This window comes from Delphinapterus leucas, chromosome 3 (assembly GCF_059928025.1).
Source record: "Delphinapterus leucas isolate spDelLeu-1000000601 "Yukka" chromosome 3, BTC_Dleu_Yukka2, whole genome shotgun sequence".
NCBI lineage: Eukaryota > Metazoa > Chordata > Mammalia > Artiodactyla > Monodontidae > Delphinapterus > Delphinapterus leucas.
Window position 1 is genome coordinate 116,681,676 of NC_143131.1, and position 15,820 is coordinate 116,697,495.

Below are 15,820 nucleotides of genomic sequence, written 5' to 3' on the forward strand. Positions count from 1 at the left end.
TTTAAAACATTGTATCAGTAACAAAGGTGCACCTCGTGGGCGGAGTTGTGCTCAGGCTAGGAAAGTCCAGGTTCGGCCGCGGAGTGAGAGTGAGCCGGTACCGTAGAAGTGTGGCGTCTTCGGGTGAGTGTGCGGCTGTGCTTGAGCCCAGCTGAGGTACTTGCTTTTGCCCTGGCGGATTCGGCTTTCAGAAAGCGGAACTGCCGCCATCCCTTTTTTTCTTAATACCACTGTCCTCACTGTGGGCCTGGGGGGCGAGGTTGGAGCAGGAGCCTAGGGCTGCTGACACCGCCTCCACGACACCGTTGAGCGAGGCACCCTACTTGGAGCGTGGCCTTATGCTTTCGGAGCCGGATATCTGTTCATTCCTGTTCGCAGTCCGAAATGCTGCCTCAGATTGGATTAAATGATTAACTCTTTCTCTCATTCCCTTCCCCTTTGCTGGTAGTTTAAGGGAAAAGGGAGTAAGAATTCAGGCAGCGAGACTAGATTGTCCTGGGGCCAGGGAATTGTTTCTTACCCAGAATTTGCCGCCCCTTTTATCCCTTAAGGTTCTCCTCTCTACCCACTCTTGTCTCTTTTTAGACCTAAACTGCCCCTGCTGAAATGTCGCAAGGGATCCTTTCTCCACCAGCCGGCTTGCTGTCGGATGAGGAGGTCGTAGTCTCCCCCATGTTTGAGTCCACAGCTGCAGATTTGGGATCTGTGGTACGCAAGGACCTGCTGTCAGACTGCTCTGTCATCTCCACCTCCCTGGAAGACAAGCAGCAGGTAAAGGAGTTGAAGAGTGGCTTGGGGACAGAAAGTGATATATCCTTAGCCTACTAGTTGTCCATACAGAGTAGCATGAGGTAAAAAATCCAGCAATCCTAGGGTTTGAGGGATCAACTCAAAATTAAGAGCATGACAAGTAAAACATGTACAGTTGTGTGTCCAAAAGAAAACTATTAATTGCATTGCATTAATGAAACATCCTCAAATGCATACTCTCAGTTAATCCTATGAGGGAAGGCAATTGTTGTGTCTCCTTTGCCATGAGTCCCAGACATTTTAAATAATTTGCACAAGGTCATATTGCCATTAAGTAGGTGGAATGTACATTCAGGTTTTAATATCAACCACAGCTTCCATTTAAGGAGCTTTTCTTTCTGCTGAGCTGAGGTTTCTCAGCTGCAGCATTATTGATATTTGGGGCCAGATAATTCTTTGTTATACAGGGCCGTCCTGTGCGTTGTAAGACGTTAAGCAGCATTCCTGGCCTCTACCCACTAGATGTCAGTAGCTGCTTACCATTTGTGACAACCAGGAAACCTGTCCTGACATTACTAAATGTCCCTTGAAAGGGAAATGGCCATGGTTGAGAAAAACTCTACTCAGAAGTCTCCCCTTTTGTAGAAGTTTCATGAGAGCAGGAGCCTTGTTAATGTTCTTCGCTGTGGACTACCAGAGCTCTTAGAATTTCTGGGCCAGAGTAGACAGATCTCTAAATATCTGTTGAATGAACGTGGTGGGTGCTATTATTAACCCCACTCTACAGATGAGGAAACTGAGGTGAAAAGAATTTAAAGAACTTGTTCAAGATCTCATAGTTACTAAATGATGAAATTGGGACTCAAATTCAGGTATGTCTGCCTCCAGGGTGCTTAACTACTGTCTTTTGCTCTATCACATGCTGATTTTCATACCAGTCAACTAGTTCTGACTCAGATAATCTGTGGTAAGCCAAGTTTTCAGGATAGTGAAGAGACAAGGAAGGGTGATTAAGTACTGAAAAACTCCATGTGGGTTGGAATGATTATGGAACCCAAATAATGGCACAGAGTCATTTGAGGTGGAATAGAGGTAGTGTTAGCATGATTCCCAGGAAATATGCTATATTTGCCCATCTGCTCAGAAGTAACTGTTGAGATTAATCTGTGATATTGGCCTGGAATTCTGCCACAGGTTCCATCTGAAGATAGTACAGAGAAGGTGAAAGTATACCTGAGGGTCAGGCCCTTGTTATCTTCAGAGTTAGAACGACAGGAGGATCAGGTAAGTTTCTGAGGAGGGAGGATTCAAGGTGGAATGATACAGTACAGTAGAGGTTCCCAGGAATGTTTCCTTCTGTGACAACTGTGTTTTCCCCCTTCTCAGGGTTGTGTCCGTATTGAGAATATAGAGACCCTTGCCCTACAGGCACCCAAGGACTCTTTTGCCCAGAAGAGCAACGAGCGAGGAATTGGACAGGCCACCCACAGATTCACCTTTTCCCAGGTATGGAGTTACTGACATGTGAACAAGGGACCAACACCTAGGGGCAACTTTATTCCCTCTTTAGAAGGAAAGCTTTTTACTTGACTGTGACTCCTTATATATGCAGGTCTACAATCTGGGGCACGCTTGTTATGTGCTAGTCAGTGTGTCGAGCACTTTATGTGCATTAATTCCCAACAACTCTATTGTTATTATTATCATCATTGTCCCTAATTTCCTGGTAAGGATACTGTGGCTTGGTGAGTATAATGTTGCTGAAGCCATGTAGCTAGTCATTGGTAGAGTTAGGACTTGAGTCTAGATCCATCTATCTCCCAAGCCCATGCTTGTGACCATTATGTTGTTCCATTTTGTGTGCAGCATTGGACTTAGTGGATAGCATTCCATAAGTATTTGTTGATTTGGATGAAAAATGGACTGGCAGAGAGTATTTAGGCAGCAGCTGGCAGCAATGCAGGAAGAAGTTGCTTGAGTAGTCTCCAGAGCCAACCACCCAGGAAGGGATGTATCTCTACTGGCTCTGCACAGAGAAAAGTGGGAAACGAAGGATGGGCCTCTGAGAAATTGGGTGTGTCTCTAGATCTTTGGGCCAGAAGTGGGCCAGGAATGTTTCTTCAACCTGACTGTGAAGGAGATGGTCAAGGATGTACTTAAAGGACAGAACTGGCTCATCTATACATATGGAGTCACCAACTCAGGGAAAACCCACACAATTCAAGGTGAGTAATAGGCCTCACAGAACTGCTGACTGTCTTTGCCTTTTGATACTCTGAGTTGGGGAACAGCACTTACTACAGCTGTCCACCTTTCACATGCCTCCAGGTACCATCAAGGATGGTGGGATCCTGCCCCGGTCCCTGGCTCTGATTTTCAATAGTCTCCAAGGCCAACTTCATCCAACACCTGATCTGAAGCCTGTGCTCTCCAACGAGGTAATGTGGCTAGACAGCAAGCAGATCCGGCAGGAGGAATTAAAGAAACTGGCCCTGCTAAATGGAGGCCTCCAAGAGGTAAAGTGTTGGTGTTCACAGAGGCAGGGATGGGGGACAAAATCTCCAGAAAGTTTTGTGCTTATGTTATCCCTGGACTCCCCCAGGAGGAGCTGTCCACCTCCTTGAAGAAGAATGTCTACATTGAAAGTCGGATGGGTACCAGCACCAGCTTTGACAGTGGCATTGCTGGGCTCTCCTCCACCAGTCAGTTTACCAGCAGTAGCCAGCTGGATGGTATGTACCATGACTGGGCTCTGTGCCAAGTAACAGTAGGAACTTATTCTCTACTCCCCAAAACTTCCAGGGGTACAGACCAGAGGTTGCAACCTGAGCTTCACCTTCTGAGGCCCCTGCAGGCCAAAGGGGAGACGGACTACTCTTGAGTTGATGCTCTGTACATTGGCTTCTTCCCCAGAAACGAGTCATCAATGGGCACAGCCAGACACTGCCCCAGTAAGTGTCCCTGCAGATGTTCGCTTCTCCATCTGGATCTCCTTCTTTGAGATCTACAATGAACTGCTTTATGACCTGTTAGAACTACATAGCCAGCAGCGCAAGAGGCAGACACTGCGGCTGTGTGAGGATCAGAATGGCAATCCCTACGTGAAAGGTATGGGAAAGCAGGGAGGCTGGCATGAACCCTGGAGGGGACCTTGGGAGAGACTAGGAAAAGAGTTAGGTGCTTCCCTCTTATGTATGCCCTTCTTTCCTTGGCCTCTCAGATCTCAACTGGATTCATGTTCAGGATGCTGAGGAGGCCTGGAAACTCCTGAAAGTGGGTCGTAAAAACCAGAGCTTTGCCAGCACCCACCTGAACCAGAACTCCAGCCGCAGGTTGGTGGGTTGAGTCAGCCTTTCTTTCAATGTGTTCCAGGAAACATTAGTCCTCCACCTGATCATAGAAGATATGCAGTGACTTTTCTCTCTTTCTTAACTTCCAGTCATAGCATCTTCTCAGTCCGGATCCTGCACCTTCAGGGGGAAGGGGATATAATCCCCAAGATTAGCGAGTAAGTTTTTCCATTTAGAAATTTGGGTTCTTGGCCATAAATGGTAATTGGGGGAGGGGACGAGAGTGGTCCTCAGGGGAATTACTTCCGTTAGATTCATGCTCTCCTTCCTTGGGTACAGAGATTCTTCATGGGTCCTCCCCTCCCTAAAACTATACAAAGGGCTAGAAAGCTCATAACATGTGGGATCCTTATGTCAGATCCTGTCCATCATTCAAGGTTATCACTCTGTGATCTGGCTGGTTCTGAGCGCTGCAAAGATCAAAAGAGTGGTGAGCGCCTGAAGGAAGCAGGAAACATTAACACTTCTCTGCACACCTTGGGCCGCTGTATTACTGCCCTGCGCCAAAACCAGCAGAACCGGTAAGCTTTTCACTGCAAGCCAGGATGGCCTGGAGCTCTGCAGTTTGCTAAGAGACTTCCTGGTCATCACTGGGGCTAGTGCTAGGATACCCCCAAGGGCTGGAGTTCTGCTCACAGCTCTATTCTCTGATTCCCTGCCAGGTCAAAGCAGAACCTGGTTCCCTTCCGTGACAGCAAGTTGACTCGAGTGTTCCAAGGCTTCTTCACAGGCCGAGGCCGCTCCTGCATGATTGTCAATGTGAATCCCTGTGCATCTACCTATGATGAGACCCTTCATGTGGCCAAGTTCTCAGCCATTACTAGCCAGGTGAGAAGCTATAGGTGTGATGACTGTGCTCACTTTGGGCTGGTACCTGTACTTAAGGAAACTACTAGGGACTAGTAATGGATTCAGTTAAGATTTTTCCCCCTCACTAGCTTGTGCATGCTCCACCTGTGCAACTGGGATTCCCATCGCTACATTCATTCATCAAGGAACACAGTCTGCGGGCATCTCCCAGCTTAGAGACTGGAGCTAAAACAGACCCATGCCTTGATGATGATATTGAAAATGAAGTTGACATCTCCACATATGGCAAGGAGGTGAGAATGCAAGAAAGCTTTGGCGCAGCAGCTTGATGGCTATACATTTTCCATGCTACCTTCCAGGTGGGCCTGTGCCTTTTTAGGGCATGGGCTTCTAGTGACCTCTGACCTGTGTTTCCCTCCTAGGAGCTTCTACAGGTGGTGGGAGCCATGAAAGCACTGCTTTTGAAAGAACGGCAGGAAAAGTTGAGGCTGGAGATGCAGCTCCGTGATGAAATTTGCAGTGAGATGGTGGAGCAGATGCAACAACGGGAACAGTGGTGCAGGTACCAGCTGAGTAACCCCTCTTGTTCTGTCACTTAGACCTGACGGTGGGAAGCAGAGACTAGGATGGAGTAGTGCCTCAAGATCTGCTCTCCAAGCTCACTCCTCAGAATCTTCACTCACTTCTCTCTTCTCCTCTGACAGTGAACATTTGGACACCCAAAAGGAACTACTAGAGGAAATGTATGAAGAGAAACTAACGATCCTCAAGGAATCACTGACAAGTTTTTACCAAGAAGAACTTCAGGTGAGTTGCCCTAAACCAGTCCCAACTAGCTGCTCAGATTCCCATCGCTACTTGCCTGAGATAAACAGATTATATAAACTCTCATAGGGGTAGGAATATGTAATTCACCTTTCTATAGTCTCCTTAGTGCTTTGTACTTGTCAGTCTATGTTTGATTAATTGATTAAGAGTTTGATTGGCCAGGAAATGGTGTAAATGCTAACAAACAGGATTTTGAGGCCCATGTATCACGGAAATTTTTGTTCATTGTTCAGTCATCTATTCCTGTAGAGTTCGTCTGACTCTGAATGGAATTGTGCTCTCTGCTTCCTTCTTAGGAGCGGGATGAGAAGATTGAAGAGCTAGAAGCTCTCTTGAAGGAAGCCAGACAGCAGCCAGTGGCCCATCAACAATCAGTGTCAGAACTGTCCCTACGGCGGTCACAAAGGTTGGCGGCTTCTGCCTCCACCCAGCAGCTCCAGGAGATTAAAGCTAAACTGGAACAATGCAAAGCAGAGCTAAACTCCACCACTGAAGGTGAGGAAGGAGACAGGGCAGGAAGCATAAGTTTCAGGGAAGAGCTGTTCTTCAAACTTGGGCCTTCTGGTGCCAGCTCCAACATAATTTCCTTAACTCCAAGCTACATCCCCCTGACCTTTCATCCTAGGATGCACATAGCATCACTTGTTATGTTTGCTGCAAGCTACTGTTAATTCAGTTAAAGAGATAAGTCCAAGGCTAGAAAGCCTACACATGTAAGGTTATTGTTTCCTTCTCTCAGAGCTGCAGAAATATCAGAAAATGTTAGAACCACCACCCTCAGCCAAGCCCTTCATCGTTGATGTGGACAAGAAGTTAGAGGAGGGCCAGAAGGTAATTACCTTTCTCTGTTACCAAAGCTCTCACCTAAGGCAATTTCCAACACTATATCCCTGGTTCATATGAGGACAAGATGTTTTCTCTGCAGTCCTAGAGAATGGCTACCTCATTCAAATGACTAGCCTTTCTAGTTTTACTTCTCTTCAAATGGTTCTCCGACTCCTCCAGATCACTGGTTGATCTTGGGCACAATTTGGTTCCTACTCCTCCTTTTCCAGAATATAAGGCTGCTGCGGACAGAGCTTCAGAAACTTGGTGAGTCTCTCCAGTCAGCAGAAAGAGCCTGTTGCCACAGCACTGGAGCAGGAAAACTTCGCCAAGCCTTGGCCACATGTGATGACATCTTAATTAAACAGGTTAGGGAAGCCTATATACCACTTTCTCCCATCAGCCCACTTCAGAGTATACATGAGAAAGAGAAAGGTAAAGATTTTTAGGCTAATCTTATAGTGAGGGGAGTTTCTCTTCCTTGCAAAATAACCATTCACTAAGTACAAGGCATTATGTTAAGTAATTTGTAGGCTTTTTCCGTTATAACAACCCTAGAGAGGTAGATACTATCATATTTCATCCAAGATGCTTAGATTATAAGAAACAATTAATTGTAAGACAAAACACTAACAATTAAGCTATGACACTGTCATCAGTAAATGCATCCTGATTCCAGATATATTCAAATGTAAAAAAAAACCATCTTAGGCTAATTTGATACCTAGGAACTGAGGCTCTTGGAGCTTAAGTAAAATCATTCAAGCTTATACCACCTGATGTGTTAGAAAAGGTCCTTCTATTCAGTGCTATTTGTTTGGGTCTTAAAATACCCTCCTATTCAGTTAAAAGCTCTGACCATAAAGAGTTAATCTTTGTAAAAAGCAGTTTTAGTAACTAGTCGTGGATAGTGTGTATTACCTTGCCCTCCTGTTTCTATAATAGATTAGACAGAAATGTTTTCTGTAACTTTGTTGATCTTCCTTAGGATCAGACCCTGGCTGAGCTGCAGAATAACATGATGCTGGTAAAACTGGACCTTCGGAAGAAGGCAGCATGCATCGCGGAGCAGTATCATACTGTGCTGAAACTCCAAGGCCAGGCTTCTACCAAAAAGCGCCTCGGTGCCAACCAGGAAAACCAGCAACCAAACCAACAGCCCCCAGGGAAGAAACCATTTCTTCGTAACTTACTGCCCCGAACACCCACCTGCCAAAGCTCAACAGACTGCAGCCCTTATGCCCGGATCCTGCGCTCACGGTGCTCCCCTTTACTCAAATCTGGGCCTTTTGGCAAAAAATACTAAGGTTGTGAGGAGAGAGCATTGCCCTGAGGTGGGTCAGCTGCTCAGCTTAAGAAATAGGTCTCTTTAAAGCTTTACTATATATATACCTGGAACTCTATCCAGAATGCAATATTCAGACACTAGTTTTTCTCCCTTTTGTAATATAATCACCTATGTAATCTTACACTTTTTTACTTATATGGTTTCTATGCACACAAAAGTTATATTAAAATAAAGATACTGTTCACATTTTAAATTTGAATTCTAAATTTAGCATAATCATTGAAGTAAATTATAAAAGGGGCAGAAAAATTGAAAATCAAGTATCATTCGGGCCCCTGAGAACTTTGCACAGGAATGGCAGTGCAGACCAGCAACTGGTGCACAGCTAACCCAAGAAAGCTTGGTAAGAAATTAATTCAAGGGACATTAGATATTCTAAACCTTCCTTAATATAAAATGAAGTGTCACCAATAAAGATGTTAAAAAAACCAAAAAACAAAAATAGGTTAATTAACTAAATGATTAAAAGGTTAATAAAAAAGTTATTCATAAAAAAATAAAATAAAATAAAATGAAGTGTCATACATTAGGAGATGAATGGGTAACAAACTTGTTTGTTTTGGAACAAAAATAAAGGAAGCCTGGGCCCTGAGCTCAGAATAACCCATAGCATCTACTGTACAAATTCATTACAGCAGCCATTATAGTCATAGCATATTACCTCCTACTGAATGCACAAGCACAGGCCTGAAACTCTCCCAAGAGCATAGCAAGAATGATTACTTTTACCTTGTCTAACAGATGAAGGCTAGAAAAAAAACATTCTTGTGGAGATGGGGGGGCATGTGGGGGGGAGACAATTATGGCAAAATATTTATTAAAACAGACCGACTCTAAGAGTTTATTTTTATCTGTACAATCACAGAAGTTATCACACCCAAATGTCCATGAAACTCTGTAACCCTGCCTCCTTGCTCTGCTTTAGTAGGTGTATAGCTAACTCTATAGACATCTTTTCCCCTTAGTAGGGGCCATCAGCAGTTCCACACTCAGTGAGAGTCCTTTTGCCCCTTCTTTTGTTCAACTCTAGTAAGTTACTTCCAATTTGAAAGCTTCTAAGAGACGCCTCAAAACCAAAACGCCAGGGCTTCCCTGGCGGCGCAGTGGTTGAGAGTCCGCCTGTGGATGCAGGGGACACGGGTTCGTGCCCCGGTCCGGGAAGATCCCGCATGCCACAGAGCGGCTGGGCCCGTGAGCCATGGCCACTGAGCCTGCGCGTCTGGAGCCTGTGCTCCACAACAGGAGAGGCCACAACAGTGAGAGGCCTGCGTCCCGCAAAAAAAAAAAACCGGCAGAAGAACAAAAGTATACCTTCACCCCATTTAAACCTAATCTCTGATATCAGAATAGTCATGCTCAGCAAATCAAAGAATGATGAGTCATGTCTATCCAGTGCCCTGACCTTCCTAGGGTATCCAGTGCCCTACTATCAGCAGAGGGTAGAGTTGCAAGCTTTTCTCCCTTCTTTCTTCCTTGCCTCTCTAAAGAAATCTCCCACTCCCAGCAGCATTTAAACTTTGTCCCTGTAGCCTTGCCTGTGCTAAAGTGCTGTTAAAGGGATGTTTTGGGGGGCAAAAAGGTCTGGGGAAAAAGGCCAAGATCTATAGCCACTCTGAACAGAAGGGAGATAGAAGTGCTTCAAACTGGCAAAGACAGTATCTGTTCCTGCCAGGATTCTTCTGTCAGTCTACTGTGCAGGTGATTCTATAAACTCCCCAAGGAGCTGTTTCCATGTGTACAAACAAAAAGAACTAAGGTCCTTGGAAGAATAGACGTGGCTGTTCTTTACATGGAGGTAAGGCTTAATATGGGTCTGGCAATGTGCTGGCTTGAAAGTAGCCAACTATGGTGTGACTGAAGACAGGTTGAGTGGAGAAACTCTGCGTGTGGGAGTGTTGTTAGCAGACAGTGAAGCAGGGAGGAAAAAGGGAGCAGGCATCTCGGTGGAGGGAGTCTCGCCTTGGTTCCGAAGCTGTAGGATTTGCCGGAGCAAGGCCTTACCTTCTTCCCGGGTCTGAAACAAAGTCAGGCAAATGTGTCAAAATATGTCCAAGGCTTTTCTCAAAAACAGTTTCTAAAATACTGACATACAAAGTTCCACAGAACAAGGTAGCCTTTCCAGTCACCCTGTTTTATTTTTTTTTAAATCTTTATTGGAGTATAATTGTTTCACAATACTGTGTTAGTTTCTATTGCACACCAAAGTGAGTCAGCCATATGCATACATATGTCCCCATATCCCCTCCCTCTTGAGCCACGGCAATCAGAGAAGAAAAAGAAATAAAAGGAATACAAATTGGAAGAGAAGAAGTAAAACTGTCACTGTTTGCAGATGACGTGATACTATACATAGAAAATCCTAAAGATGCCCCCAGAAAACTACCAGAACTAATCAATTAATTTGGTAAGGTTGCAGGATACAAAATTAATGCACAGAAATCTCTGGCATTCCTATACACCAACAATGAAAAATCAGAGAAATTAAGGAAACAACCCCATTTGCCATCGCACAAAAAGAATAAAATACCTAGGAATAAACCTGCCTAAGGAGGTGAAAGACCTGTACTCAGAAAACTATTAAACACTGATGAAAGAAATCAAAGATGACTTAAACAGATGGAGAAATAGACCATGTTCTTGGATTGGAAGAATCAATATTGTGAAAATGACTATACTACCCAAAGCAATCTACAGATTGAATGCAAACCACTCACCCTCTTAACCACCTTCCACTTTCCACCCCCAGATCATAGTAAAGTCATGTGCTAGAACCTAAAGTCCAAACCTTTTACTAAAGAACTGATACTCACATCATTGAATGCACAGCACTTTTGGGCACAAGCTGAAGCTTCATCCCACAGCTTGCACTTAAAATAATACTGGGCCAGATAGCGGAAAGCAGTGCTCTCCTCCAAGTGTTCCACTATTTCCTAGATAAGGAAATCAGGAATGACTGAGGTGACAAGAATAAGATCAGCAACCCAATTCTCATGCTCATGACACATACCCCACACGAATAGATATCTTGGATATATTTGATGTAACATTGGGCTGCCTGTTCTGACTCAGTCAACTGTTCATGAAGCCTACAAAAGAAATTGGTCTTTAAGTATAAATCATATCTCAAAGCAAGCTAGTGATAAAAAGTAAAAGCACACAGTTAAGATAAAAAAATGATAATACATAGACAAGTACAAATTTTGACATAAATGACACAGTGGGACCCAGAATAGTATTAGTGCCCAGAGGTGGTGGTTACTTCATCAAAGCTTAGAATCATTACTCTGCTACTGGTGATGGAGGGAAAGTTAGTAAACACTTAAGCTGGATAATATACCATTGCAAAAATTCCCTGGTAATACCCTGAGTGAGATTAAAAAAGATACCAAGCAATTCAGATTTTTTGTAAGAATCCAGAAAAGAACTGGCAGGAATGAAATTGCATTTAAGAACCTCTTTCCTTATCATTTCTGAGTTATTCCTTATTTTCCTGGGCCTTATCAGGAGGAGATTAGTACCTAAAGTAGTTTTCCTAGACTGCTCTGACATAAAAATTTCATTTCTTTCAATTCATTCTTGAATTTTCCAAATAGGAAAACAATTCCTCTTCAAAGAGAAGTAGCATTCTCTTGAGTCGAGATGGCTAAATTTCCAGATCAGTAATCATACACTGTGCTACATCCCCTCATTCATGTAGATGATGGATGGGAAGCTCTAGAATGTGCAGGACCCACCTCACCAGAGAAGCCAACAGAAATATCACTAGCGTGTCACTCTTTCACTCACTTTGCCAGTTTCACCAGAGCCATCTTTTCCACATCTCCCACGGCATAAGCTCTCCAATAGCACTGTCAAAAAAATAAACTGGTCATTTCAACCACTGCCCCATGTGCCATGACTAATCACATAGAGACTCAGGTCCTGCAAGCCTCCCAGAAGTTCAGACTTGGAGAATACAAAGCATTTTTACCAGATCTGATAGGTCCAGGCTACATACTAACATTCCCACTAATGATGTCAGCCCCACTTTGCTTTATATACCCTATGTGCCTATAAATATTCAGACTTCCCTATGTAGATAGATCTACATGAAGGAAAATTAAGCATAGATAGCTCAACCTCTCATCCAAACAGCAGATTTCCACACAAACTCTTCAGGACCCAATTTCAGATACCTTTTTGGCTTCGACTAGTTGATTGAGTTTCTCATAACATTCTCCTAAAGCGACCAGCATACGAGAATCATTGGGCCTGAGAGGGAAGAGAAATAGGAAATCCAAGCAAAAACTGAAGTCCTCCCTTGAGGAACCACCACCACTATTTCAAAGCTATGAAGGGAATGGGCTTTAATCCAATACTTCATGTAATTATATTATTTTGTGTTCACAATTATACTATTAACACGTTAGTAGAATACACTACATAAAAATGACCAAACAACATATGGCATGTTTAAACTTAGGTCTCTAAGAGTCAAAACCATTCACTGTGATTCTTCAATAGCTATCAAAAGAGAAAGAAGAGTGTCAGCCCTTCCCACAACAAACACATCATCAAGTGGCCCGACTTACCGAAGCTGGTGGGCCCGTCTATAATAATAAAGGCAATAAAATGGCATCTTAAGGATTTCATAGGTCTGCCCAAGGCCATACCAGGCTCTGTAGTCCCGCTTATTGACCTCAATAGCATGCCTAAGAAATGGAAGAGAGACTGGTAAGAGAGCAGAATCAAAGTTAGCGACTTGCAGGCTCAATAGAGACTTCTAAAATCACAACAATCTGCTCCATCTCCCCCTCCAACTAAATGCTCACCTATAAGCCTGAATAGCAGCAGATGTGTTCTTCATTTCCATGTACTCATGTCCCATCAGCGTCCAGGCACCAAGATACCGAGGATTCAATTTCAGTGCTCTCTGGAAATACAAGGCTGCTTTCTCATGCTGAGAACGCAAACTATAATAATTGCCTAATTGAAAGACAAACAAACAAAATATATAAATAACTAGAAAGGCAAAAATAAGTCACTAAAATAGGCAGCATTCCACAGAGTAGGCATGAACCATAACCCATTCCCCCAAAGTCCTTGCAGAAAAGCCAAATTCTACATATGGGCAACATCATCATTCTCTTAGAAAACATTTTATCTATCACACATTCTGGTTTTTTAAAAAAAAATGTTTCCTAACACCACAAAGATTTTGTTCATTTTATTTCCTCTCAATATAGCATTTATACATATATTTCCTTAATAAAGGGTAGGAAATTCCTAGAGTATGCTTTAGATTGGTGGTTTTCCAACTATCTTCCTAGGTTTCTAAGGAGGTACCTAAAGGATTAAAAAGGTAGCACTCTGAACTCCCCTCTTCCACAAGAATCAAGGAAGTTCTACTATCATTGGTCTTAAAAAGAATATACGAAAGATTTTAAGATTCTATAAAAAATTTTATTTGAAGAAAGGGAATAAAGGCCATCTTTCTTATACTAACTAGTAAATGGATAAACGAAATGTAGCATATATCCAGACAACGAAATACTTCTCAACAGTAAAAAGAGAAGAACTACTGACATATGTTGCAACACGGACAAATCTCGAAAAAGAGCTCAGTGAAAAAAGCTAGACAATAAGACTAAATATTCCAAGATTCCACTTATATGAAATTTCCAGAAAATGCAAAACTATACAGATAGAAGGCAGATCTGCTGGGGATTGGGAGTAGGGCTGACTGCAAATAGACCCAAGGGAACTTTTTGGGATGATGGAGAGTTCTAAACTGGATTATGATTATGGTTACACAACTGTATAAATTAGCAAGAACTCAGTGAACTGTAAACTTAAAATAAGTAAATTTTATGTTATGTAAATTATCCCTCAATAAAGCTATTTTTAATATATACCAATAAAATGGACAAACTAGAAGAAATGGACATATTCCTAGAAATGTATAAGCTCCCAAGATTAAATCAGGAATAAGTAGAAAATATGAACAGACCAATTACCAGTAATGAAATTGAATCAGTAATAAAACAACATCCAACAAAAAAAGTCCAGGACCAGATGGCTTCACAGGTGAATTTTACCAAACATTTAGATAAGAGCTAACACTTATCTTTTCCAAATTATTCCAAAAAATTGCAGAGGAAGAAATGTTTCTAAACTCATTCTACAAAGCCAGCATCACCCTGATACCAAAACCAAAGATACCACAAAAAAAGAAAATTACAGGCCAATATCACTAATGAACATAGATGAAAAAATCCTCAATAAAGTATTAGCAAACTGAATCCAACAATACATTAAAAGGATCATACATCATGATCAAGTGGGATTTATCCCAGGAATGCAAGGATGGTTCAATATCTGCAAATCAATCAATGTGATACACCACACTAACAAAATGAAGAATAAAAATTATATGATCATCTTGATACAGAAAAAGCTTTTGACAAAATTCAACATGCATTTATGATAAAAACTCTCCACAAAGTAGGTATAGAGGGAACATCAACATAATAAAGGCCATATATGATAAGCCCACAGCTAACATCATACTCAAAGGTGAAAAGCTAAAAACTTTTCCTCTAAGATCAGGGAAAAATCAAGGATGCCCACTTTTGTGACTTTTTTCAATGTAGTACTCGAAGTCTTAGCCACAGCAATCGGATAAGAAAAAGAAATAAAAGGAATCCAAATTAGAAAGGAAGAAGTAAAACTGCCACTGTTTACAGATGACATGATTCTATACATAGAAAATCCTAAAGATGTCACCAAAAAATTACTAGAGCTCATGAATGAATTCAGTAAAGTTGCACACTACAAAATTAATACAGAAATCTGTTGCATTTCTATACACTAATGACAAACTACCAGAAAGAGAAATTAATGAAACAATCCCATTTACAATCACATCCAAAAAAATAAAATAGCTAGGAGTAAATCTAATTAAGGAGTTGAAAGACTTGTACTCAGAAAACTATAATACACTGATGAAAGAAAATTAAGACACAAACAGAAAGATATACTTTGTTTATGGATTTGAACCATTAATATTATTAAAATGACCATACTACCCAAGACAATCTACAGATTCAATGCAATCCCTAACAAAATACCAACGGTGGAACTTCCCTGGTGGTCCAGTGGTTAAGACTCTGGGCTCCCAATTCAGGGGGCCGGGATTTAATCCCTGGTCAGGGAACAAGATCCCGCATGCCACAACTAAAGATCCCACATGCCACAACTAAAGATCCTGCATGCTGCAACAAAGACGCCACACGCGGCAATGAATATTCCGTGTGCTGCAACTAAGACCCAGCGCAGCCAAATAAATAAATATTAAAAAAAAAAATACCAATGGGATTTTTCACAGAACCAGAACAAATAATCCCAAAATTTGTATGGGAACACAAAAGACCTTGAACAGCCAAAACAATCTTGAGAAAGAAGAACAAAACAGGAAGCATGACATTCCCTGACTTCAGACTATACTACTAAGCTACAGTGATCAAAACAGTATGGTACTGGTCCAGAAACTCACGCACTTATGGTCAATTAATCATGACAAAGGAGGCAAGAATATACAATGGGGAAAAGACCGTCTCCAATAAGTGATGCTGGGAAAACTGGACAGCTACATGTAAAAGAATGAAATTAGAACATTTTCTCATACCATATAAAAAAATAAACTCAAAATGGATTAAAGATCTAAATGTAAGAACAGAAACCATTAAAACTCCTAGGAGAAAACAGAGGCAAAACACTCTTTGACAGGAATCATAGCAATATTTTTTTGGATCCATCACCTAAGGCAAAGGAAACAAAAGCAAAAATAAAGAAATGTGACCTAATTAGACTGAAAAGCTTTTGCACAGCAAACAAAACAATCAACAAAACGAAAAGACAGGGACTTCCC

At 42.1% G+C, this 15,820-nt stretch overlaps 2 protein-coding genes across 2 annotated transcripts in view; one reads left to right on the top strand and one right to left on the bottom strand.

Annotated features, from left to right (window-relative positions):
* On the top strand, positions 1 to 9,214 carry KIF20A (kinesin family member 20A). Its single transcript, XM_022588894.3, has 19 exons — positions 1 to 123; positions 586 to 771; positions 1,945 to 2,034; positions 2,137 to 2,256; positions 2,837 to 2,975; positions 3,079 to 3,266; positions 3,353 to 3,482; positions 3,664 to 3,858; positions 3,971 to 4,082; positions 4,190 to 4,258; positions 4,478 to 4,621; positions 4,763 to 4,928; positions 5,039 to 5,203; positions 5,333 to 5,472; positions 5,615 to 5,717; positions 6,035 to 6,233; positions 6,478 to 6,569; positions 6,794 to 6,931; positions 7,552 to 9,214. The coding sequence occupies exons 2-19, from the start codon at positions 607 to 609 to the stop codon at positions 7,867 to 7,869; spliced, it is 2,673 nt and encodes an 890-aa protein (XP_022444602.2). The 5' UTR covers positions 1 to 123; positions 586 to 606; the 3' UTR covers positions 7,870 to 9,214.
* The window catches only part of CDC23 (cell division cycle 23), a 27,552-nt gene continuing 14,488 nt past the window's right edge, over positions 2,757 to 15,820 (bottom strand). Inside the window, exons 10-16 of the mRNA XM_022588895.2 lie at positions 12,723 to 12,876; positions 12,483 to 12,602; positions 12,087 to 12,162; positions 11,698 to 11,759; positions 10,919 to 10,997; positions 10,722 to 10,841; positions 2,757 to 9,925 (exon numbers count right to left, since the gene is read on the bottom strand). Coding sequence (XP_022444603.1) covers positions 9,755 to 9,925; positions 10,722 to 10,841; positions 10,919 to 10,997; positions 11,698 to 11,759; positions 12,087 to 12,162; positions 12,483 to 12,602; positions 12,723 to 12,876 — 782 coding nt within the window. The 3' untranslated portion in view covers positions 2,757 to 9,754. The remainder of the gene's footprint in view (positions 9,926 to 10,721; positions 10,842 to 10,918; positions 10,998 to 11,697; positions 11,760 to 12,086; positions 12,163 to 12,482; positions 12,603 to 12,722; positions 12,877 to 15,820) is intronic.